The sequence below is a fragment of the Carassius gibelio genome, chromosome A7 (assembly GCF_023724105.1).
Source record: "Carassius gibelio isolate Cgi1373 ecotype wild population from Czech Republic chromosome A7, carGib1.2-hapl.c, whole genome shotgun sequence".
Taxonomy (NCBI): domain Eukaryota; kingdom Metazoa; phylum Chordata; class Actinopteri; order Cypriniformes; family Cyprinidae; genus Carassius; species Carassius gibelio.
Genome location: NC_068377.1, coordinates 12,001,069 through 12,023,694, shown reverse-complemented (window position 1 = coordinate 12,023,694; position 22,626 = coordinate 12,001,069). Strand labels below are relative to the sequence as shown.

Below are 22,626 nucleotides of genomic sequence, written 5' to 3'. Positions count from 1 at the left end.
ATAGTTACACGAATTGTATTTCCTATTGTGGAAGGCATGTAGATCTATAAATAGTCAAGAATCAAAATAACTTGAATTTTGAGTATATAAAATACCTCATCTAGACCTGCAACTTCTCCAGTTTGTCCCCAGAGGTCATCCTTTCACACGAGCTATTATTAATCATTGTCATCACGACTTGCTTATTTACGTCACTTTTGAGTCCGTACTTTTTAAAAAAAAAAAAATATTTTTATCAGTTTTATTTTCTAACTTTGAAAGTATTCATAATGCAAGCATACAGTGTGTGCATTTGATCTAATTTGTGTTATTATTATTATTATTTCTATTATTTTTTTATTGTAGCTTTCTAATAAGCAATGCCGATGAACGCTGATCTGTCTCACTGACTGATGACGGAAGGTTTTGACGTCAGCGAGGGAATGTTGATGCACTAAGATCTGCAACAGCAATCTTCTCATATTCATTACCTTTGACACGTGAGTGACATATTACTCTGCGCCTCAGGTCTAGATGGGGAATTATGAGAATTATGCTTGAGAAAATCTACCAAGAATTTTGACTGGGCATATAAGACATGGAGATATGGAAAACCTTTCAGACAAGGCTTTACTCAAACAACCTGATTGATGAAGGATTTAATTTCAGTCACTCACTGAATAAAGAAAGCAATCTGCTGAGGGAAAGTATTTTTGTAGGATTGCAGGGAGGAAAGAGAGAGGGTGGCAGCGACAGATGGAGCAGAAAATAAATGTTTTTAATATAATAAATATATTAAATAGCTTTACCAGAGTTAGGTGTCTGAAAAAAATATTAAAGAGACCACAGCACCAAATAATCTCACAGAGCTCCAGGCCAAAGTAATATCAGGCAGGCATAACTGGGAAATTCACTGGATTCTGCAGTTCTTGCTCTTTCTATTCTTCAATTGTTCTTCCATTTTTTTAAATAAGTGGTCATTATGACAAAACTTTTTTTTTTTAACAATTATCAGCACAAAAATTATCATATTTAAAAGAACATGCACAAAACTGCAATGTGTCTTCCACACAGATTGAAAATTGGATTGATATAATCTTCAGGTGATTCATTGAGGTCAGCAGTGGCATGGTGTATAGCAGAAGAGAAGATTATAACTGTAACTCAGTTCTGGACAGGCCGGGGTCGTGCTGCTCATATTTGGATTTATTTAATCACAGATTTGCAAATAACAAGAAATAATTCATTACACTGATTTTTGCACATGGTCACAGTGTTTCAATGGAGAGGATTTGAGAAGATGAGATATGGAAATGAGCAATCAGATATTACTTTGGCAGAGTCGGTAAGTCAAATCCAGTGGTTAAGTAGTTAATTAAGCAGTGTCACTAATTGGTAATGCTAGACTGCATTTTTAAAAACTGACAAGAGTAACTTCATAAAGTCAATACAAAGTCAATAAGATTAAAAAAGTGTTGTGATTCTAGATAATTAATCTCGTTGATTATAGTTTATATCGCTGTACTGCTGCTGGCAGGTTCTTTTCAAACTAATTGAATTAGTTTACTTAAAGATACTTATTTCTGTCTTTTGGCTGTGATGATCACAATAAACTGAAGCAGCAGCAGAGCCCTATTTTCATAATCACATTTAAAATCAATTAAGTTTCATATTTCCATACTGATACCCAATATAGTGAAGCACATACAGTAATGGTTGTTTTGCAGATTGATCTGTTTTGGGGTTAACAAGACAATAACTGAAATGCATTAAATGTTTTATTTGGATAAAGTTGAAGAGCATTACGGAATTATACTGTGCTCTTAACAGGATTTCAACAATCCTCTCACTCCCAATCTCAAAACATAAATAACCAGCACTCATTTATAGATGAAATCCTTCTTGATTTCTGTATTTTAGCTGTTCTGAAAGCATTTTAACTGGATATCATGCTAAATATCAACTGATAATAATTTTAGCAAACTGATTTAACCTGTTAATCTGCTGTGGTTGGTGACCCGATTGACATTAAGGGGATCTCTCATGAGACAGTGAAGAAGCTCCACTGTGTGCCAACCCACCTGCTGTGTGGCTGATCTGTTACCTTGCAATGCGACGGCCGTCCAGTGCCTTTCACACCTTATGTCCAGGATGGGCCACCAGAGAACTCCAGACCCCTGACCAAAGCATTCATTTCTCTTATGATCATAAACATAGCTATTTGTGTCTCTGGCTGCTGTTGTCTACGGTAAGCTTCCTGTGCCTTTTCCCTGCCACCTCTGCTGCCACCGTCAGGGTTGGGGTGGTGGGGCCTTGGTCATGTGACCCCCTCTTCACTAAAGCCCAGCCCGGCATGGCTGCGCGGTTAGCTGTAGATCACATCAACAGGGACCCCTACCTTTCACAGGGCATCACGTTTGATTATGTCATCCTGGAGGAGGACTGTGAGACATCCCAGGCTTTTGCCCGTTTCCTTGGCTTCTACACACGGGCATCTGGGTTTATTGGTCCAGTGAACCCAGGCTACTGTGAAACTGCCTCTCTGCTAGGAAAGAGTTGGAATAAGGCAGTTTTTTCCTGGTCTTGTATTGGACATGAGTTGGATGACGCCCGGAGTCACCCTACGTTTGCACGCAGCATGCCCCTACCCTCCCTGGTCTTGCTACGCTTCATGCACCACTTTCGCTGGGCACATGTGGGCATCATTACATCAGCTGAGGATGTCTGGTTGGAGGCGGGTATAAAGCTGGCCAATGTCTTGCGGAGTCATGGGTTGCCTGTTGGCATCGTGGCATCTGTTCATAATGACCACACCAGTGTGCGTGAGACCCTGGCCAGAGTCAAGAAAGTGGCAGATCTCCGCTGTGAGTTTAAAACATTAATGCCATTGTATGATATGATTTAGTGATAAATGATCTGCTCTCATGTTAAGCTGTAAAATGTACTATTGCGACTCATTTATCCCATAGTTTACACTCCAAATGAGTTTACTACAGTACAATGTTGCGATACTGATACTTCAGTATCTACACTACTGTTCAAAAGTTTGATATGGGTTTGAAGATGGGTCAAAAGATGGGTCAAAATTTTTTTTGAAAGAAGTCTCTTATGCTCACTAAGCCAACATTACAGTAAACATTAAAGCATTAATGCTGTAATATTGATATTGTATTGTAAATGTACATCATCTTTTAAAATGAATAATGAGTATTAGTATAAAATTAAGAATTACAAATGATTACATTCCAGTGGTTTCAAAGTTGAATTTTCTTCGGAGTTTATATGATTCTTCAGAAATCATTCTAATATGCTGATCAGGATTCTTTAATGGATAAAAAGTAAAGAGCACAACATATATTTGTAATAGAAATGTCATGCATTTAATGTTTAAATTGAACTTTATGTACATGTTGAAAGTGAAATGCTAGTATGTTTTATTTATTAATTTATTTTAAAAACAACTGAATACAAAACTCTTCATTAAAAATTATATTATCAGCCATTTTTGTCAGCAGTTTACTCATATTATGATTAGAACACTAAAAAATTATCACATTTTTTCTCTATACTGAAATATTTACTTCTCTTTTATTTTTTCATAAATTATTTCATCATTATAATTAAAAACAAAAACAGATTTCAGTGTGATCTCAGACAGTCTCAGACAAATGACTGCTCTTTTGTCACTGTTCTTTCTGCCTGTCCGCTCATGTTTACTTCTGTTTGCAGTGGTCATCCTCGTTATGCACTCGGCGTTGATTGGTGGAGGAACCCAGAAGTTGCTTTTGGAGACTGCTTATGACATGCGGATGACAGACGGCTCGCTGGTGTTTTTACCGTACGATACGCTCTTTTACAGTCTGCCCTACCATCATATAACCCAGCCTGTCCTGCGCCATAACAGTAAGCTACTACGAGCTTACGATGCTGTGCTCACCATCACTATAGAGTCTCCACAGGAGCAGTCTTTCTACCAAGCTTTTGAAAAGGCCCAGAAGGAAGGAGGGCTTCCCAGGCACCTTAAACCACAGCAGGTACAGCAATGTTCTGCATGTGGCTTTAAGTTTTTTTAAACACTAAGCTAATATGTAGCTAATGTAAAATCTTCACATTCCTTACAGGTGTCCCCGTTGTTTGGCACCATCTACTCCTCCATCTTGTTCATGGCTCATGCTGTGCAAAGTGTCAGGGCTTCAGGTCAGTGGATGTCTGGGGGGAACATCGCCCAGAATGCCCGAAACCTACTATTCAAAGGTTTTAGCCTACAGGCGAACTCTTCTGACTTTGGCACAATGGACTATGTGGTGCTGGACACAGATGGCTTTTCTTGGGAGTTGCAACCTACACATCATATTGAGATGCAGACAGATATGGTGCGTTTCCTGGGACGGCCAATACATTTCTCCCCAGCTGGACCACCGAAAACTGATTCCAGCTGCTGGTTTACACATGGGCTCATCTGCCGTGGAGGTGAGTGTGTACTGTATGTACAAGGTTTTTTGGTTTTCGTTCACATCGACATACATGCATTTTATGTCATATGTATCAATCACCCTCTGTGTTACAGGTGTGAATCTTTTAAACATGGTTTTAATCTTCCTGTCTGGTTTTCTGTTCATCTTCTTCTCAGTTGTCTGTTTTTACTGCATCAGGTATATACAACCTACATTTATTAAAACAATTAATTTTGCTCAGAGTGTGCAGATTCTGTCTAAAAGTTTCTTTAAATATTTGTAATGTTTTGTATAGACGTAAACTTAGTAAGATCCGAATGGTGCAGGGTCCAAACAAGATTTTACTGACTTTAAATGATGTCACATTCATCAACCCATCCCTGAGCAATAAGGTCAGTAGAACACAAGCACGTGAACACACAAACAAACATTTCCACACTAGTTATTCATACTTGTATCTGAAATGCAGAAGCTGAGCGTGGATGACAGCAAGGCCAGTGACTCGAGAATGAGCATTTCAGAGCGAAGCCTCAAGTCTCCGTCCGTTCAGTCGCCAGCCACCTGCGAAAATTCTAATGTTGCCATTTATGAGGTAAAAGAAAAACACTCAATGGCAAAATGGCAGATGGAATATTAAAGGCTCATATTACGAAAAATATAATATTTCCTTTTCTACTTTAAAGTAAATTAGTGCAAAATAAATAGATAACATTCACAACAAAAAAAATCTGCTCCAAATGAAGCTGCAAATACATGTTTAGAAATCTTCAAACGTATCGCACATTTGCATATCAATGGGCTTGAACCATCCTGATGAAAAACAGTGTAAACTACACTATCGTTCAAAAGTTTCGGGTCAGTAAGAAAGTAACGTATGATTCTAATTAGTAATTAGGAAATTAATATTTAATTAATAATTATCAATAATAATATTACTGTTTATTATATTTTGACCCGACAAATGCAGCCAATATATTGAAATATTAATGGTAAAATATCAAAAACATGTTTTTGTTTGTTTGTTTTTTAGTCAAAGGGATGGTGGAAAATGGTTATTTAGACTGTAAAACTAGATTATGAGAGCAAGAAACCTTAACTAACATTATAAGTAAGCATCATAGAAAATTTTTTATGTTATATGAACTATTTCTATATATTATTTATACATATTTAATGTAAATCTCTTTGAACATTTACTCCGCTGTTTCTTGCTTTGCAGGGTGATTGGGCCTGGCTCAAAAGGCTTCCATTTGGAAATTTCCGGAGCATCACTCCTCAAACCAGTGATGTGTTTGAACTGGTTGGTTTTGCCGCTGATTTTTACATAGTAAAAATGTAGGTGTGGTGCTCATTCTGTTTGTATGTTCAAGTACATAGTAGTTAAGGCCACCTAATATAAAGTGGGACCGTATGTTCTTTGTTCGCTGCTGTTGATTATTTCCTTTATTTTATCATACAATTAATCATATGATTGCTCTTGATATTCCAGATGAAAGATATGAGGCATGAGAACGTTAACCCCTTTCTCGGCTTCTTCCACGACTGTGGGGTGTTTGCCATCGTTACAGAGTACTGTTCGCGCGGCAGCTTGGAAGATCTGTTGCTCAATGATGACGTCAAACTGGACTGGATGTTCAAGTCCTCTCTCATTCTAGACCTCATTAAGGTGCTCTTATTAGGAATGAGCTTGGTTTAATTGAAGAGCACTGAAACAATAATCCACAATAATGCCACAATAATCACAGAATCTGAATTCTAAATGTACTTATTGGTCATTAAAAACATGATTCATTAATTGGTTTTGTTGTATGTATGTTTATTGGAGTTACATCACATGTAAGCTTATGTGTGTTTCTGACTGGCATGCAGGGTATGAGGTATCTTCATCACAGGAACGTCTGTCACGGAAGGCTTAAATCCAGGAACTGTGTGGTCGATGGGCGTTTTGTGCTCAAAATCACAGACTATGGCTACAACGAGGTTTTGGAAGCCCAGAGATTTCCTTATGTTGAACCTCCAGCTGAAAGTAAGGTTTATCGTGAGACCTTTCTTGATGTCTACCTCCTGCATAGGATGTTAAAATATTTGTATCCCCCACAGCCCTTCTGTGGACCGCCCCTGAGATACTGAGAGGGCCCTACCCTGGTTTATATGGCAGTCTCCCTGGTGATGTGTACAGTTTCTCAATCATCATGCAAGAGGTGGTCATGCGAGGGCCTCCATTCTGCACGCTGGAGTACTCTTCTGATGGTAAAATCACATGACCCCACCATCTTTACCTGGGGTTTTCAAAATCTTTGATGACAGAGACATACAGTTTTTTGTTTCATGTTGGTTTTCTCTGAACCTTTCTGTGGACACCGGGTCTATACTGTACTGTCTATATTGGTAGCGTGTTGTGTACATTACAATAATTTTACAATGTCTAAGACTTTAATACATCTGGATCATATAGAAATTGTCCAGAAGATCCGGAAGCCTCCTCCAATGTGCAGGCCCATTGTTTCCCCGGATCATGCTCCCATGGAGTGTATTCAGCTTATGAAGCAGTGCTGGAATGAACTGCCAGAGAAGAGACCCACATTTGATGAAGTCTTTGACCAGGTGAACATCAGCAATGATGCCAAAACATCACCATAATGTTGAATTTATGTGGTTGCCAGAAATTCAGTATAAAAATGCTGTGATCAAAATACTGTATTATGGGCCATTTATTTAAAAAAAAATAAAAATAATATATGGATGTGCTTCAACTACCAAAATTTGCTCTTTACTGTAAAATGTACTGATAACCACCACAATAACAGGTGGTAACACAGAAAGCCACATATTTATTCAGAGCTCAAGTGGCTTGTCCAGAAAACATGGCCAATACTCACAACATTAGGGTAACACACATAATAAGTAAGGAATAATAAACTACACTTCGTGCTGTGGCCGCATCACTACCTCGGATGTGCATTATTTTCTAATAATTCAATGGCCTGTTGCCAATTTTCTGTTTATACTACGCTTACCACACTTCAAATATTGTTCAGATGTTGTATTTACAGACATTCGTCAAGTATTTGTCTTTAAAACACTCTTGTGAGTAGGATTAATTTCTTATGCATCTCATCCTTCACCTCCGTTGCTATTTACAAAATGTCATTTTAGACCTAGCAACGAAGGCTGTTGCTGTTGATAGCAGACTAATCTAGATAATAATGAAGTTATTAGAAATTAAGAGAGCGATTAAGCGATGTGAATTACCCGAGACTGTGCATCTCTTAACAGTGATTGGCAGCAGCATCTCTATTACTAGCGAAATTGTAAGTTAATCTGTTTCTGTTAAAATTAAAGAAGCTAAAGTCGTCAGAGCAGCACTAATAACACGTTTCTGTGTGTGTGTGTGTGTGTGTGTGTGTGTGTGTGTGTGTGTGTGAATGTTTGACTATACTGTAAAAATGAGAGAAAGAGAGTATGTGCTTTCCGTACATAATAGAATATTACTTTATGGCAGAAACATGGGAAATTATTTTTTTTTTTTATCTTGTTTGCTATATTTAATTACTATATTTAATTACTTGGTCAGTTTTGTTATGTTTTTGGTTATTTTGCTGTTGTAGGCTGTAAGGGCCTTTGAATAACTGAAGTCATTTTGCGAAGTGATATGGACATGTAATGAGGCTGAGCCCTGCCTGGAACTACTTTAGCCCTGCGTTTCCCTAAAAATAATTGCCTTAGAATGTTTGTCAACCAATAAGATTTAATCATTCAACAACCCCCAGTATTGTCAGGATCACCAGCTGGAGTGCCCATGAACTCCTATAGAGGGCACTCCACTCAGAACTCTGGCATTTTTGTAGTTCCATTTCCAACTCCATTACCCAGAATCCCATGCTCAGGACTAATCACCACCAGGTGTTCATGGGCACTCCAGCTGATGATGTGACAAGTATAATGCAATATTTAACCATTTTCAGTTTTCACCATGTATGGTTAGGTAACTCAAAAGTTTATTTCGTTCGTTCTTTCTTTCTTTTTTTGTCTTTTAAACCTTTCTTTTGTAAAATTAAAAACTTTTATTTAGTACTCATTTAATGTTGTAAGACTGAAATTAGATTGATAATGTATAGGTCTCTGAATAACTAAGCAGTGGACACAAATTGTATGAAATCAGTCTGATTCTATTCTTATATTCTCCACCGTTCTCAGTCTTCTTTCTTATTCTCTCTACAGTTCAAGAATGTTAATAAAGGGAAAAAAACCAACATCATAGACTCCATGTTGCGGATGCTGGAGCAGTATTCTTCCAACTTGGAGGAGTTGATCAGGGAAAGAACAGAGGAGCTGGAAATAGAGAAGCAAAAGACTGAGAAACTCCTCACACAAATGTTGCCCCCGTAAGTGATATATACACAGTCACAGTATATAGACTTTACCACCACACTATGCACTAATATGATATTTAGAGGAATAAATAGGGAACCACTTTCATTCACTCATAAGTAGTTTGTTTTTGTTCATCCTCTCTAGATCAGTGGCAGAGGCTCTGAAGCTGGGCACTACTGTCGAACCGGAGTATTTTGACAGTGTCAGTCTTTATTTCAGTGATATTGTTGGCTTCACTACAATTTCAGCTAACAGCGAGCCCATAGAGGTGGTTGACCTCCTCAATGACCTTTACACAACATTTGATGCTGTAATCGGCAATCATGACGTCTACAAGGTAACACTAGAAAAATTATGGTAACATTTATTGAAAAACTTAGTTTTATTGTTTGTATTCGTTGTATAAGCAAATGTGTTGGCTTCCACAGTGATTTCTCTCATTTAAAGAAGACCTATTATATCCCTTCAGGTGTCCCCAGAATGTGTCTGAGAAGTTTAATAAAATACCCTACGGATCATTTAATATATCATTTTGAACATTTATATTTTAAGAAGTAGTAAAAATATGCTGTTTTTCGAGCATACAAATGAGCTGCTGCTCCCCGCCCCCTTTTCCAGAATAGGTCTGTGCCTTTAAAGCTCGTTCCTCAGATACTCTGCCAAAACAAAACATCTATTTGCTTTTGATTATCATGTCTGTCATGCTGAATTAATGCGTTTTAAAGTTATTTCCTTTTAACATATGATATAGGGTTTTCTAAGGGCACACATCTGAAGCACACGCATAGAAAGCGGCTGTCACATGACATGTAAGCCCTAAACTAAGCGCTCTTTCATGTCTCATTGTGCTTAAAGTTAAACAGGTGGGAAAGAAATCAAATCAAATCAAATGTTTTTTTTTTTATCATATCTGTGTATTGAGTGTAATATACAGTACCTATCCTGCTGTCTATGCTGTTAATATGACCCAAACAATAAAATGAAAACAGAAAATATCTCACTGTTCTGGACTGAATATCTTCTATAGGTTTAATAATAAGTCATTTCTGATACAGCAGTGTTCGTCAACATCATTCGTGGGCTGGTCCTGTTACGTTTTTTTTTTTTTTACATATTCTACAAATGGCTTGTTCTGAGACACTGCTTATGATTTATGGGAATTAAAAAACGTGGGAAGATTTTTATCATTAAGGGTGGATGTGTACACACACTGCCAGCACACAGTTATGTCCAGACATGTAAAAGTAACATTTCCATAATACGGCCCTTTACTTCTAAATATCATACACTTTCAGTTTACTTATGAATGTCTCTTGTCTTTATTGTCTATAGGTGGAGACCATAGGTGATGCTTACATGGTGGCATCAGGTGTGCCTGTGCCCAATGGGAACCGACATGCAGCAGAGATTGCAAATATGGCCTTGGACATCCTGAGTGCTGTTGGCACCTTCAAAATGAGACATATGCCTGATGTACCAGTCCGCATCCGGATAGGACTTCACACAGGTCAGGCTGATCTATCCCATGTAGTTTAATTCTATTTAAAAATGTAAATGTAAATGCTTTCTTTACATTATGTATGCTTTCTATTAGGTCCTTGTGTGGCTGGTGTGGTGGGTTTGACCATGCCACGGTACTGTCTGTTTGGGGACACGGTCACCACTGCTTCTAGAATGGAGTCCACGGGATTGCGTAAGCATGAGACACTTAGCTTCACCATAAACAACTCTGTTTTCTGTATTTCTACGATCGGTATTTGAAGATTTATGTCTCATCGAAATACAGTGATAAAAATATTAATATCTGAAATCAATTAAATTCAAATTTATGAATTAAACAGTTGGCATGGCTAAAATTAAAGAGAAAAAGCTAAAAAGACACTTAAACTTTGTGTGTTTGCAGCGTACAGAATCCATGTCCATTCCAGTACAGTAAAAATCCTGATGGACCTGAAGTTGGGGTACAAAGTAGAGCTGAGAGCCAGAACAGAACTCAAGGTGAGCTCATCTGTAGAGCAAATCAAATATTTCATATAATTTAAATCACTTCTTTTTTACACTACTTGTAACGATAGAGTTGTGACAATGGAGTGGGAATCCACTTGCAGGCTTTATTAGAGCATAGTCAAATATGGAATTACATTTGGTTCAATAAAAATAAACATAACTTCAAAAACTGAACGTAACTTTTTCAGAAACTATCAAAAATATGCCATTACAAAAGAAGAAAAACACAATGAAAATGAAAAAAATTTACAAATTTATGCACAAATTTAACAGGCTCTTCAAATAAGTTTCATTCTTTGTTAATATTTTTCAAAGATGCGTTTCGCTAATCGTGAATTCTGAATGCATTGCCACAGATTTCGCTTACGGTTTGCAGTTTTTCTTAACTTACCCTCATGTTGTTCCAAACCCGTTAGTTATCTGGCTCGGCTCAGTGTTCATCTTCAGTTCTGTCTTCACATCAGTTCACTCAGTGTACTGTTTGAGTAAATGAATTACTCCAGGATATTGGTTTGTTTGAACTCAGAGGGAGTGTCAGCCACATTAAAAAAGTTAACAGCTTAAGTAATTTGTGGATTATTGCGTATTGGAGACGCGAACCATTCGAACCAAACGATTCAGTTCTATTTGGTGAACTGGTTCAAAAAGATCCGGTTACATCGAATGATTCGTTCGTGAAACGGATATTACAAACTGCTTTGTTTTGAACTCTCTCACAACAGACACAGAAGAGAAGACAATGCTGAATAGAGTCATAGTTTTTGTTATTTTTGGACCAAAATGTATTTTTGATGTTTAAAAAAATATATATCTGAACCTCTGATGTCACATGGACTACTTTGAAGATGTTTTTCTTACCTTTCTTGACATGGACAGTATACCGTACATACAGCTTCAATGGAGGGACTGAGAGCTCTCAGATTTAAATTTCTCTAAATTTAAAATATCTTAAACTGTGTTCCAAAGATAAACGGAGGTCTTACTGGTTTGGAACGACATGAGGGTAAGTTATTAATGACATAACTTTGCTATTTGGGTGAACTAACCCTTTAAGCTCATACACAGGTTCTACCCTGTAAAGAAGTTTATACAAATATTTAATTCTGACATTGATCTTACATGCTCTTTTTGTTTGAGTTCTGAAGAAACTGTACATTTATTTTGTTCATGTCACTACACTCAGAAACTTTGGGATGATATTGGTGTGTTTGTCAAGTGTAATATTTTGCCAGGATTCTTAATACACACTGTATGAAAAACATTATTTGGGTATTATGACTCTGACCCCACAAATGAAAATAACAGTTTTGTTATTAATTTAAATTCTTTCCTAAACACATTTCACATTCATAAATGCAAATTCTATAACTGTAAACCTGTCTTCTCTGTTTTCCTAAAAGAAATGGAAAACTATTTGAATGTCATCTCAGTATCTACTTATAAGAAAGCTAAAAGGACTGTTAGAATTTGCTCTGCCTTTGATCTCCTTTTGTAATTTTTTTGCCACTCTTTTCTTTAGTTCTATTTTATTCTTTATTGTTTGTTTTTTGTGGTGGATTTTATGTGATGTATGTTTTTACTTTTGTATGTTTTTTGTTCTCTGCATTAATACAAAAAGAAAAAGAAAAAAAAAGCTCTCGCGTTGATTTGTTTGCAATACGTCGTGCCTCGTATTACTAAATATGCAAATAATATTTGACCTTCGATTGTCTCAGTCTGTAAAGATGAGCTCTCCGAAGACACGGAATGGCATCATCTTCCTCCTCCGCTTGTCCTTCAAGGCAGCTTGAAGTAAGCTTGTGTTACTGAAGTAACCAATAACATTTATTTTTTTTATTGTTTTTCTTTTTGTGTAATGGCATATTTTTGATAGTTTCTGAAAAAGTTTCCTCGAGTTTTATAAAGCTTCATTAATTTTTATTGAAGCAAATGTAATTCCATAGTCAAACAGGCAAGGTCATACACCAGCGAAACTGTACATACAAGGCATTCCAAGAAAGTAATTCGCTAAACAGGCAAAGGAACAGTCCAAGATTCAAAACACAGAAAAGGCAAAACTTCGGAACATGGAAACTAGAAAACACTAAACGGCTAAACATTCATTCACCTGATCACCGGATCATGTGACACTGAAGACTGGAGCAATGGCTGCTGAGAATTCAGCTTTGACATCACAAGAATAAATGACTTTTTAAAATATATTCAAATAGAAAACAGTAATTTTAAAACAATATTACTGTTTTTACTATACTCTTAATCAAATAAATGTGGCCTTGGTAAGACAATATATATATTTTAAAACACCTTACCAAACCAAAACATTTTGAATGGTAGTGTATATTATGGAGCTTTATTTGCTGTGATGTATATGGTGGTGCATGCAGTGGTTGGTGGTAAAATCATGCAAATAATGTAGTTAAAGATCATGCAAGAATTAAATTATGTATTTTTATCAAAATGACAGCTGTAGAACACAAACAGAAACCATTGCAGTCTGTCAGTCTTATAATAGAAGTGGACGGGAACCACGGCTAAAACATACAATAAAACAAACAAAAAAACATATACAAACAAGACCAAATTGAACCCCACAGCTCTTGACAATACATTGATGTGTAAAAAAACAAAATGATCGGTCTGTGCAAAAAACTAAACAGTATAAATACCAAACTGTTAGAACTCTCCTGAGCGGGTTTCTCAGTAGCAGTGAGGCGTCGTCTTCTTGTTTTATGAGAAACCCGCTCAGGAGAGTTCTAACAGTTTGGTATTAATACTGTTCAGTTTTTTGCACAGACTAATCGTTTTGTGTCTTCACGCATCAATGTAGTGCCACGAATCAAGTGATTATATCAACAATGTACAATAATTCTTGAATAATTAAGTTCATGGGTTTAGATAGACAAGTCATCTGAAAGAACACTATTTGCTCTGTCCTCTCATCCTCTCTTCTCCACAGGGCAAAGGTATAGAAGAAACCTACTGGCTCACAGGGAGAGATGGCTTCACCAAACCGCTCCCTGTTCCACCCGTTCTCAAGTCAGGGTAAGGGGAGGCCTTTCCGTGGCCTGTGTCCTGCAGTGCGTGTGTGTGTTTTGTGTTTATCTTCTCCAATGTATTTTTCAGGCAAATGGCACATGGCTTGCAGATGGAGGAGATAGCCGCATACAAGAAGCAGAAAGCTGAAGCACAGCTTGCAAAGAAGAAAAACTGAGGTAATGTTATGCATGGAGAATGTATAACATTACTCAATGTGGCACAGAGATTCGGGGGAGGCGGGGAGGATGGCAGGAAGAGTCACTGTGGGAAACTGTTGCCAATATTTTCCCCATTTTGGTTGGGTTTCATTCTCCAACCATAAACAAGACTCAGTTCTTCTACTTTCAAGTAATGTTTCCCAGATGATACTACATTATCCTACTGTTTTATCTTTAGAGACATTTTTTTTGTTATTTTATTCCAGTTCATTTCTGCAATTGTCAGTTTATAGATTTGTACATTAAGTTTTTTTACTGTAAAGTTTACATTAATGTAATAGACTATTTACCAAAGTAACCCTTAAAACAAAATGTATGTGTGGCACGATGTGATGTCATAATTTATGGTAACTTTGTACAACCTCATAGATACTTTTGGTCTTGGAGATGTGTGACTGGTCTAAGATAGTGGTTATGAAAGCTCTCTCCTTTCTGATTGGACGGCTCTCCTCATATATGGATAGCCGGTTTTTAAAAATGGACCGTCATCTATGTTTGGCAAGCTGTTATGTTTCTGTTTGTGTGTTCTGTCATGCTCTGAATGTCTTGTTTGTTCTCAGTGTTTCACATGTCATGTCTTAACATAGACCAAAACACCCCCCCCCACACACACACACATATATATATATATATATATATATATATATATATATATATATATATATATATATATAACAGTATCTGCATAATGTTATATATTTTACCAAAATAAGAGGGATCACACAAATCCATGTTATTTTCCAGCATCTTTTGCATTTTTGAACCCAATGACTGTGTGATTTTTAAATCCATCTTTTCACACTGAGGACCCAACTATTACAAAAGGATCATACGCTCAATGATGCTTCAGAAGGAAGAACGATGTATTAAGAGCCAGGGGTGTATACTTTTGAAGTGTGTGTGTGTGTATGTGTGTAAAAAAGAAATTCCCACAAGTTTCGCTTTTTCAAGTGACATAATGTAAATGTTTTTTTTTTATCCAAAACAAATAATGTGTGTGTATATATATATATATATATATATATATATATATATATATATATATATATATATATATATATATATATATATATATATATATATATATATATGAAAAGTTCAGATGCACAAGCCTCTTAAGTGCCATCTGAAATTTTCATCTAAAATTAGGTTTTTTATCAGGCTCCTATATTTATGTTCAGTTATTTCACTTTAATAGTTTGGAAAAGGACCTGCACATTGCCATTAAAGAAAAATGACTCAACTTAAGCATAGGAGCTTGATAAAAATCCTAATTTTAGATGAAAATTTCAGATGGCACTTAGAGGCTTTTGCATCTGAACTCGTCATATATATAAAACAGTTGAATGAAGTAGATATTGATGTATTCATAAAAATATATTTTTTTTCTGTAGTTTTTGGAAAAACGTATTTGCCAGACAAGTGAAAAAACATGATGTCATATGTTGATATATTAGACAAACTAAGGCTGATGTTCCTTTTTAATTTTTCTGTCTTACAGACATGAATCAAAAGATTTTAAGGTGATGCTTAAGAAGGCAGTGAGGAAGATCTCCACTGTGCGTCATGTGGCTCAGCTCACCATGTCTGATGAGGGCAATGTCATGATCCACCATCACTGATGACCTTTAACCTTTGCCTTTTTGATCCCACACCTGCACACAGAATGAAATGGAATGTGGAGAAACAGAGAACAAGCTTTAAAAAAAGTACCAAAACCTTGCTCTTGCTTTTTCTGAGCCTATTTTCCTTTAAAAGCAAGTTTGTGTGTAGAGTTAACTGAACACGAACATCTGTTATGGTAGAAATTCAGACTTTTTAGTAGAAGATTCACTATGAAGAAGCTTTCAATATATCAGACCATACTGAAACTACATGGCACTTCAGCTTATCATAAGCTTCTCATTTGGAGGTGGACCAGCTCACTCATCATAAACATGTACAGCTGTCTGAGAAGCTGCATATCTCAATTCTCCACATGAAGCACTTTTATGAAATGAACCAAAGTCTCACAAGGAGCTGAATTTATCATGTGGGAATTCATTACTCAGCAAGAGGGGCATCAGGACCGGCACAAAAAGTCTCCAACACATACAAAGCGTTCACATCATTCATTTGTAGATTATCCCTCTTGGTATGAATCTCTGTGACTTTAGAAAATAGTAAATATAGTATCGCAATAAACTAGAAACCCACACCATTGTCCAACCAGGATTAAAATGCAGTGTTCATTTGGTGGATATGATGTTTTAGAATTTTAGATTTAGAATTCGAGTTCAGGTTTACCATGGGATTTTAGTTGATTTTTGTCTTTTTGAGGAAAAACTGTTTTCCCCATACACGATCAATTAGTATAATCCATAATAGGATTGCCATGAAAACCCAGCTGACAAACGATATCAGAATATGTATTAAAATGCATATTTGCATTGTGTGAATGTATAATGGTGGTTGTAGTACCAGAATTAGTTTTAGCAAAGACAGTAAACTATGATGTGTGCTTGTGTATGTGTATATGTATATACTACAGTTCAAAAGTTGGGGGTCAGTAAGATTTTTGTGGAAACCATGATACCCCCCCCCCTACACACACACACAGTGTTATATGATTTATAAAAAGTTTTAAAAAACAGCTTCTAGTTGAAACAGAAATATTCTGTAACAATGTAAAAGTCTTTTGTGTCATTTTGATCAATTTAATGCATAATTGCTAAATAAATCTTACTAACCCAACATGTTTAACAGTAGTATTATATATTTGTAGACAAATGCTTATTCATGTTAAAAGAATGAATTACTGGACATACTGTACAAATCCCCTATGTACTGTAAAAAAATAAAAATAACATTTGAAAATACCATGTGTAGTTTGTTTAAAGTGAAAAGGTATAGTTTAATAGCGACAGTGGTAATGTGTACATTTTATGAGTCTTGAAATGACTGTGTGTGACATCATAGTTAAAGGCATTCTCTCTGAGATGCAAAAGAAATTCTGAAGCTCTGAAATACTGTATAACAGTGCCCTCTTGTTATTGTGTCAGTAAACGCAGCAGATGCCGACCTACATTCTCATGCCCTGTGTGGATTATCCAGCCCTGACTAGAACTGCAGAGCCACCAGGTCACCCCTAACCAGATTACCTTCTCTCTCAAAACCTTTTTCAGCTCTAAGCAAGATCACACACCAATACATACAAATTATGTACAGGGATTTTTAATAATTATGAACTATTTATTTTCCTTCTCAGTGTAAATGCCCTGTCTCTAGGTGTTCAAAGGTGGTTAATATACTGAAAATGGTTAACTTTGGTTGCCTGTTTTCTGTGTCCATCTATATAATTCTGATTTTCATTACTACATTTTGATATTACAGAGCAGTCATGCTTTCAGGGAGCATTAGTGTCTCCGTAGAGGAAATCGAATGTAAGTTAAACTCTCATAATAGTCATACTCTGAACCACCTCTCAGCTACAGAGATGCCAACTTTCTTTCAATCAATTAAACAAACATTAAAAACTGATCCTCTCCTCAGTTTCACCAATGCACATTTCAATGCATTGACCTTGCAAATGAGTGAACACAGTAATTATTTCACAATAATGGCTTAGCAGGTCAAGCAGAGTCAGTGTGAAATGTTTATCAGAGAGTAGCTTGTGCACATCATATGCACAGGTTTTTTCCTTGTAAAAAGTCCAGAGACACAAGCTGCGTGCATTTTCTAATGATTGTTTCTTTATTATAAATCATAATTTTAACTGGACAAGATTTGATTGCAAATTATAAAGGCTAGTTGAAAGTTAGATCATGAATTCAATGTAATTTACAATAAAAATATATATTGATGATTATTCATTAATATTCAGTTATGAGACTTTGCTATTCATATTCAAGATGTTATTTTTTGTGAGGCCAAACTCACTTTATATAAGCAATATACATTTACAAGAACATTCTCTCAACTTTAAACTCTCTTTGACTTTAAATTATATGTAATTCTCTTGGAACAAACATACAAACAAACAAACAAAAAAAGTTTGCAACCGTAATGCTCTGAAAGTATTGAAAGTTATAGATTTTTTCTTTTATTTTTATTTTATTTTTTTCTCTCTGGCAGCTAATGTTAATTTCATCATGTGAATATCTAATACCTCATGTTCTTGTGGCACTGAATTAATAAAGCATAAAAATAAAAAAAACACACACAAAAAAAAGAGTGGCTAACAATTTACTACTTTACAAATCCCCAGACTAATTGTGTTAAAATACCAATCACCGGAAAAATACAATAATAATAATATGGGATTTTTGCGATAAAACTATGTAATCGCGGATGTTGGAAAACAAATCTAGTAATTAGGCACATGAATGAGTATACATAGAAAACATGCAAGTGATACGCATCCCAAAAGGAACAAACAACCTAAACGTCTGTGATAGGACGGATGACTCTTCATTCAAACGCTACAGCCAATGAACGCTCGACATCCTATGACGCAATCTGCTTTACAGAATATCATTGGACAAAGCCCTATCAATCATCAGACGTCACCTTGCAAGTTCAATGAAACTCCGAGTGAAACCATTGGTCAGTCACATTGACGTAGTTCCGAAAAGCTCCATCGCGATTGGTCGCATCAGCTTTCATTCACACGTTTCGCTCAATCGGGCGCCTCCTTCCGCCCACAGGCGAATGACGCACGAGTCATGTGTTGTTTGTGCTGCGCTCCATAGTGTACACAGGGCGCAAGCAGCAGATTGGTGGCCCGCTAGGAGGATCTACCGATAATAGACCGGGTAAATGTGGTCATGTTGCAGTTGCTGGCATTGAGTTCGAGGAGCATTGGCTGGGAAACCTGCTTTACATGTGGCGACCGAGAGAAGCTCAACACTGAAAAGACTTAAGTAACGTTACGCCGCCTGAGACACCGTTCCCCCAAACAAACAAACATGGGGTCACAGTCTATAAGCCTGAGGTAAAGTGACCTTAAATCTCTTATCTGATGGCTAATTTCGAGAACTACCAAGAAGGCAAAACCGCAAAAATGTTGATGCTGGAAACGCAACAGCAGGCTATCGGGACTAAACCTGCAGCTGCAACGGCGAACGGCGACACTTCTGCCGGGGAACCCCTTTCCGTGCTTGATGTCAGCTGCGCAGCTTTTCATCAACCGAGTGAACAACATCCACAGCAGCGGCAGCAGCAGCTGGAGTCTCCGGCGAGGAAAGGATCCACGTCCTCTCTCAACCGGGCGCTCGAGGACTCTGCTGTGAGTAACACCACACACACTACCTCAGCTTGCCCTGCTGTGAACACCAGTTCCTCCGTGTCGGACGACATTAGGAAGTGTGGCTATCTGAGAAAGCAGAAACACGGCCATAAAAGGTTTTTCGTCTTGCGGGGGTCGAGTCATCTGCTGCCGAGCAGACTGGAATATTATGACAGTGAGAAGAAATTTCGAAACACTCTGCGCTCGAGCGCCGCCGCCTCAGCCGGCGCCTCCGCCCCCAAAAGAGTGATCTATCTCTACCAGTGTTTCACTGTGAATAAAAGGGCAGATTCTAAGAACAAACATCTCATTGCTCTGTACACTAAGGATGAATACTTTGCGATTGTCGCTGAGAATGAGCAGGAGCAGGAGGAGTGGTACCAGGCGCTCAGTGAGCTCATGAATGAGGGGAGGAGAGGCCACCTGGAAGCGGATGAGATTGACGATGGATACGGTACTGTGACCCCTGGGACTGACTTTAAGGAAGTGTGGCAGGTAAATGTTAAACCGAAGGGCTTGGGGCAGACGAAGAATCTAACTGGCGTGTATAGGCTCTGTCTGTCCTCCAAGAGCATTCACCTGGTGAAGCTGAACTCTGAGACGCCTTGCGTGAACTTGCAGCTGATGAACATCAGACGCTGCGGCCATTCAGAGAGCTTCTTCTTCATCGAGGTCGGCCGCTCTTCGTCTATAGGACCTGGGGAGGTTTGGATGCAGGTGGATGATTCTGTGGTGGCTCAGAACATGCACGAGACCATTCTAGAGACCATGAAGGCACTGAAGGCGTTTGCCGAGTTCAGGCCCAGAAGCAAAAGCCAGTCTTCTGGCACCAACCCCATGGGTTTCATCACCACACGCCGACACTTGGGCAACCTCCCGCCCAGCCAGACGGGGCTCCAGCGGCGGTCTCGGACCGAGTCTGTGGTGGGCACGCCACCCAGCAGGAAGAGCAGTGGAGCAAGTGGGTATCGTTTCCGCACCTCAAGCGAGGGAGAAAGCACAATGAACCGCCCCTTTCGCTCCGTTACAGGTAGTCTTATTCATCTCAACACAGCCCGTGCTAACCTGAGCCGACAGGAAAGTAGCAGTGGGGCTGGGGCCCGCTATATTCGTGCCCCGCCAGGCTCCACTTATCATGCCCGTTCTGCCTCGCTGCCAGTGTCACACTTTCCTTCTACCACCAGTCCCATCAGCATGTCCAGCAGCAGCGGCCATGGCTCTGTGTCAGACACCATCACTCGCCCCTCCAGCGCGTCCATTTGTGGATCCCCGAGCGATGGAGGATTCAACTCATCTGATGAGTATGGCTCCAGCCCTGGAGACTTCCGGTACTTCAGAGTACGAAGCAACACCCCCGACTCCCTGGCAAACACACCACCGATCCGTGAGGAGCACTGCCTCAATGACTACATGGCTATGGGCTGGAATCGCGATGTGTTTGGAACAAGTGCAGCTGAGGCAATCAAAGATGAGAGTGCAGATGAAGATTCTCGACCGGGGTCTTTAAGGAGGCGGACCCCCTCCTTCTCCAGGCAGATAGGGGGCGCTAGTGCTGCTGGAGTTGCTGTTTATCAGAAGATGACCCAGACCACCGTCTCGCTGGACGAGGCTGTGGCTGAGAGTAGCTCTTGGGGTGGCAGTGTCCAAACTGTCTCTACCTCCTCCTCCCTCTGCTCTGACTACAGCTCCAGTTCTGAACACAGCCAGGACCGGGCCCCTAGCCTACGGCATGCAGACAGGCTTAAGGATGATGGGTACATGCCCATGATGCCAGGTGTGCTGCCCTCCGCTAGTGATGCAGACTACATGCCTATGCAACCAAATATCCTCCCCTCTGCACAAGTACAAAGTGCTGCTTTACATGTTCCCCAGCACAATGACTCTCAAGGCTATATGATGATGCTCCCAGGAAGAAGTGGGGCTACCGACTCTCCAGTCCCATCCAGCCCTGACGTTACCAGACATGCGGACGGACGACGAGCCTCATACCGCCTTGAGAATGCAGAATACATGGATATGTCTCAGAGCAGTGCCACATCTAATGCTCCGAAGGTTTCCACTGAGAATTATTATGCCTTGACCACTCCCGGTGTCCCCAAATCCTACAGTCCCTATTTCTCCCTCCCTCGCTCGTACAAAGCTCCATCCAGAGACCAGGGTGAGCATGATGATTATGTCCCAATGAGTTCTCCAGCAAAACCAGTCTACAGTTCACCCACAGCCACGCCAGATCGCAGTAGCAGGTGCCCACCTCCTGAGTCCTCTCAACATAATGGCTTCACGGACCGCCGTGCCGTTCGGCCGAACCGCCTGCCCCTGGGAAGGCGAAGTTTGCACAGCTCTCTGCGAGCAGGAGAAGTGGCAGTGCGCCCTTCCAGCCCTGGAGAATACATCAATATTGAACTTGGGGATCGCCCCACATATTCTGCTGAAGGCTCCCCCTCAACCCTTAGTATTAACCGGGAGCAGCGCAAGTCTCCGCTGCCACAGGATTACATGACCGTGGAGGTGAATGGTCTTCCACCAAAGAGTCGGTCCCCACGGCCCTCCCTGGTGGCCCCCTGGAATCCTCCTTCATATATCCGGCCCTCCTCATCCTCCCACTGCAGTAGGCTCACAGTGGGTAAGCCTGACGACTACACGGAAATGTCTTTTGGTCCTGAGGAGGAGGCCAAGAGCCCTACAGCCATGCTTGAGCACCTGTGTGTTCTGGAGCAACAGTTTTTCCCCTGCAGCCCTCCGACTGAGCCTAAGATTGTCCGTGCTGATCCCCAGGGGAGGCGGAGACACAGCTCGGAGACCTTTGTCACATCATCAGGAGCATCAGGTGGAAGTGGCACGGACTCCAATGGCACCGTGCCTAGCAATAGTGGGGCTCACCAGGTGGGCTGCAGCAATCGTCAGAACTTTGACTGTGTTTGGACTGACAGCGTGAGATTCGGCAGTGAGGTTACACATGGAAACTTCTCGGGCCGAGCCGATTCCCCCTCTGTGAGGTCTGCAAGGACTCTACCTGTGGTACAAGGACACCAGAATGGCCTGAACTACATGGCCCTAGACCTGAGAGACGATCTCCAGCCTGGGAACAGTCATGATGCGCTTCCCTTGTCATCCTCCAGCGCTCCTCCCCCAGAGAATGGTGCCTATGCCTGCGTAGATTTAATGAAATCTGAGGGGCTTACATCGACCTCTAAAGGTGAGCAATCTTAATTGTTTTTCATGGCATGTCTCCTAAAATCATCTCTTTCTTTCTGAACAGATTTTCCTTTCTGGTGGTCAGCATGTCTGTTTT

The 22,626-nt window shown here is 39.3% G+C and overlaps 2 protein-coding genes across 2 annotated transcripts in view; both read left to right on the top strand.

Moving 5' to 3' along the window:
* Window positions 1-1,792: 1,792 nt before the first annotated feature.
* On the top strand, window positions 1,793-15,973 carry LOC128017729 (retinal guanylyl cyclase 2). Its single transcript, XM_052603190.1, has 18 exons — window positions 1,793-2,843; window positions 3,709-4,013; window positions 4,101-4,449; window positions 4,547-4,631; window positions 4,729-4,825; window positions 4,903-5,025; window positions 5,653-5,733; window positions 5,923-6,099; window positions 6,303-6,459; window positions 6,534-6,683; window positions 6,889-7,037; window positions 8,655-8,818; window positions 8,952-9,144; window positions 10,140-10,314; window positions 10,402-10,500; window positions 10,711-10,805; window positions 13,771-13,856; window positions 15,570-15,973. Exons 1-18 carry the CDS (start codon window positions 2,090-2,092, stop codon window positions 15,688-15,690), a joined length of 3,360 nt encoding a protein of 1,119 aa, XP_052459150.1. The 5' UTR covers window positions 1,793-2,089; the 3' UTR covers window positions 15,691-15,973.
* A 2,791-nt stretch (window positions 15,974-18,764) lies between these two features.
* Window positions 18,765-22,626, top strand: part of LOC128017727 (insulin receptor substrate 2-B) — a 28,560-nt gene continuing 24,698 nt past the window's right edge. The window contains exon 1 of the mRNA XM_052603189.1: window positions 18,765-22,530. Within this exon, the coding sequence (XP_052459149.1) occupies window positions 19,068-22,530 (3,463 nt within the window). The 5' untranslated portion in view covers window positions 18,765-19,067. The remainder of the gene's footprint in view (window positions 22,531-22,626) is intronic.